Below are 3,818 nucleotides of genomic sequence, written 5' to 3' on the forward strand. Positions count from 1 at the left end.
TATATATATATATATATATATATATATATATATATATATTTATACATATATATACACATATATATACACACATAATATCTACAGGGTGTCTGACAACGAACTATCAAGTCGACGTGTGTAGGCAGATTAGATCAATTTGAGCAAAAAAGTTATTTACCAGTTTGCAAAATTCGCAATAGTTATTGAAATATGAATTAATAAATGTGAGCCAATGAGCGTGCGTGGAGCAATGATCGGACTCTATAGGCGTGCACGATTATCAGCTGGAAAGAAAAATAATTTCTCATGCAATGTTTTAGCAATGAGAGGCGGAGTAAAATAAACAAGCGCGACGCGACTCGACTTCTTGCAATCGTGCGCTATTTGGCTATACAGCGAGTAGCGGCGAGCGAGGAGTAGAACTAATAATTGTGCACGCTTATAGAGTCCGATCATTGCCGCCCGCGCGCTCATTGGCTCACATTTATTAATTCATATCTCAAGAACTATTGCGAATTTTGCAAACTGGTAAATCATAATTTTCTGTTCAGATTAACCCAATCTATCTACACATGTCGGCTTGATAGTTCGTTGTCAGATAACCTGTATACAATTAATACAGGTTGCACCATATACAATTAATGAATACTAACGTCCAAATACTTAAATCTATGTGCAAAGTGATTTTATATTGTTATAATACAGCTGTGCTAAATGTATTTTTAGAAACCGTTATGGGTATTTCTTTACGTAGTTTTGACACGTTTGAGGAAGAGTATCGGAAAGCAGTACATGATATAGGTCATCTTTTGGTACACAGGTAATTGATGCGTATGTACATATACAAAGTATCCGTAAAATTTTGACACAGCCGAAGTATAGAGATAAATTGAGTCAAACTGAATAGAAAAGTTATTTGCCATTTTGCAAAATTCGCAATAGTTAATGAGATACAAAGTAATAAATGTGTGCCAATCAGTCTCACGCGCGTAAAGGTACCTTTTCATACAGCAGCACGCTGCGACAGCAAAACGTCGCGTGACTCAAATTTTCTAGGACTGCTTCTGCTGGTATAGTTGTTGCTCTTATTTAGCCCTCATTCAATGCCATTTTTTGTTGTTGATGGAAGTATATAATTATTGCATAAGTATCAACAAGAAAATTTTATCGGTTTTGCTGCTTTTTGTTCGTTTGAAACGCAGACAATACTAAAACGTGTTCCATATTAAAAAGTATGTAGTAAAACGTGTTCCATACTAAAAAGCATGTAACAAAATTAATAAGTAAAAAAAAGATTAAAGAAATATATAACAATAACAATCAGTACTACATTCATATCTCCACCGAAATGTAACTTATAAGTTTTCCTTTTCTTTATGAGATTCTTCTTGTACTTAACTTTTTCATTACGTATGGACGAGATATCTCGTTATTACGATATCATATACTTATGCGACGCTTTAGACGAGATATCTCGCGTCACAACTTTCGTTATTCGAAAATGCAATAAACAAGATATCTCGTATACTTTAATTTGTCATCTGAAAATTTAGAATAAAGAATCAATTCAAGAACACTTTGTTGATATCTCGCCCGTAGCACAGCAATAAAAATAGCGACGCGTGGTATCTCATTCATACCGTCAATCAAGCGACATTGTGATGGCGAGATATATCTTGTTCTTGATAACGAAAAGATTAATTAAATAAATAAGTAAACACACTCATTATCGACACATCTCAGTATTAGAATTATTTAGTTTGATTAGCAAAATATGCGAGTAATTGCTCGTAATTTGTTAATCAAAATCAAACATCCTAATGACAGAATCGCTTTCGCGTTCGGCCATCGTTATTTTCCATTTTCTATTATTTATATGATATAGATATAGTATATGCTGTTATGTTAGCTCCTCCCGTACTGTTGCTACGGGTAACAACCGCAAGCGCGCGAAACGCGCCGGCCGCCGGGCTGTCTTACGCGCGTAACAGCCTAATACATGCTTATTCGCGGATCTTTGTTAATTAAGATCTCGGTAACTATTGCGAATTTAGCAAAATGATATGGGACTTTTCGACTCAATGTTACTCTTTCTATCTGTCTACAAGAGATGTCATACCAATTCTGGGACACCCTGTACCTGAAGTAACGTGATTATTATGCGCAGAGTCTTCTCTCCGTGGCTGTTTCCCGATTGGATGTTCGCATTATCTCCAACAAATAGAAAGCAAACTAAGATGTTAAAGATATTACATGGATTTACTGAAAAAGTGTGTACAATATTTTTTTCTGATTACTTTTCTTTACAAATACAAAAATACTCACATATATATAATATCGTTAGTAGCACAAACATTTCTGCAAAGGGTTTCTTGAAACTTAGCACCGTTTCGTTAAAACTCTGTAAAACGTCGTAGTAACGTAGCGGAAACGTCAAAATGTTTGCTTTTTACGTTACGGTCCGATTTCGTAGAAACATATAAGAAACGTTGCCCGATAAGTTGCAAAGTTTTTAAAGTTTAAATTTTTATAAACATTATACAATACATTTGTGATACCATGCAGGTTTTGCCTGCTTAACCATTCTCCAGGAAAAAGTAATAAATTACTTAATTGTGTGTGAGTGATTAATTAATTATCACTCTTTCCTGGAAAATGATTAACCCGGGCGTAGTCATCCGGGGTGTGTTTTACATCCCAGCGTCGAAAAAATGAAGCTCACGTCACAGCAGTTTTTTTTACAGATCGGAAATTCACACTCACCTTTCAGTCAAACCTTTCGAGTCATACTGTGCACAATAGAAAGTGTTTATGTTTTATACATTGATAGTACAAAGCTATTGAAACTTGCTGAGGTGTAGAAAACACTCCAGGTGACTGCTTGTGTAACTATACAAGTTCGAAATGATAAGATTATAAAGTGTAAATATAAAATAATAATATGAGTTAAAAAGAACATAAGGATGACGTTATAAATACTTATAGTAGAAGAAATAAATAAATAATAATATAAAGGTATAACAATTTATATAAAATAAGAAAACTAACTATTAAAGGAAAACAGGTAAATAAAAAGATTTAGAAAATAACAAATAATAAATTGTTTTAATTTTTATAAAAAACATAAACTTTTGAAGATGAATCAATTATTCCTGTGGACATTTCGACGTTTCCTTAGTACGACGGTTTAGAGACTTTTAACGAAACGTTGCTAAGTTTTGGAAAACTCGTTGCAGAAACGTTTGTGCTACTAACGATGCTAAGTGGGTACATGTAACAAAACATATAGAATTAGGATATTATTCAAAATATTGTCTCTATTTATATAGATCATTAAGGAAAGAAAACTTTATCACGAACGCACAGAGGATCGATATTTAAAAAACACTGAAAGTAACACATTGAAAGAAACAGATGACGCAGAAGTGATCGGAAGTATGTAACGCAGTCAGTTAATGTTGATGCTAAAATTTGATACAAATATAAGAAGTGAAAATCTAATATTTCTTTGTTATGTATATAAGAAGTGTCACTTAACTGTATATATTTGTTTACCTTAGTTCGTAAAAAGCGACTCGCTATGTTGGATCTTCTAATAGCGGCATCTCGAGAAACTGATATAACCGATTTGGACATCAGAGAGGAAGTTGACACCTTCATGTTCGAGGCACGTATAATGTGTAGTATGCGCCCAATTTGTTTCTTCTTAGTACATTCATATACATATAATTACTGAGAAATAGATACGTATAATTACAGGGTCACGATACTACGGCAATGGGTGTGTGTTTTGCTTTACTATTATTAGCTGAGCACAAGGATATTCAGGTATTTTGTGA

General features: G+C 33.6%; 1 protein-coding gene across 1 annotated transcript in view; it reads left to right on the forward strand.

Moving 5' to 3' along the window:
- Positions 1-3,811, forward strand: part of LOC109863001 (cytochrome P450 4C1-like) — a gene marked incomplete at its 3' end in the record, with an annotated part of 7,674 nt that extends 3,863 nt beyond the window's left edge. The window contains exons 5-9 of the mRNA XM_020443175.1: positions 706-799; positions 2,147-2,249; positions 3,309-3,414; positions 3,540-3,646; positions 3,739-3,811. Coding sequence (XP_020298764.1) covers positions 706-799; positions 2,147-2,249; positions 3,309-3,414; positions 3,540-3,646; positions 3,739-3,811 — 483 coding nt within the window. The remainder of the gene's footprint in view (positions 1-705; positions 800-2,146; positions 2,250-3,308; positions 3,415-3,539; positions 3,647-3,738) is intronic.
- Between the last annotated feature and the right edge of the window lie 7 nt (positions 3,812-3,818).

The sequence above is a fragment of the Pseudomyrmex gracilis genome, unplaced genomic scaffold (genome assembly GCF_002006095.1).
Source record: "Pseudomyrmex gracilis isolate BER0280 unplaced genomic scaffold, ASM200609v1 scaffold_2858, whole genome shotgun sequence".
NCBI classification, from domain to species: Eukaryota; Metazoa; Arthropoda; class Insecta; order Hymenoptera; family Formicidae; genus Pseudomyrmex; species Pseudomyrmex gracilis.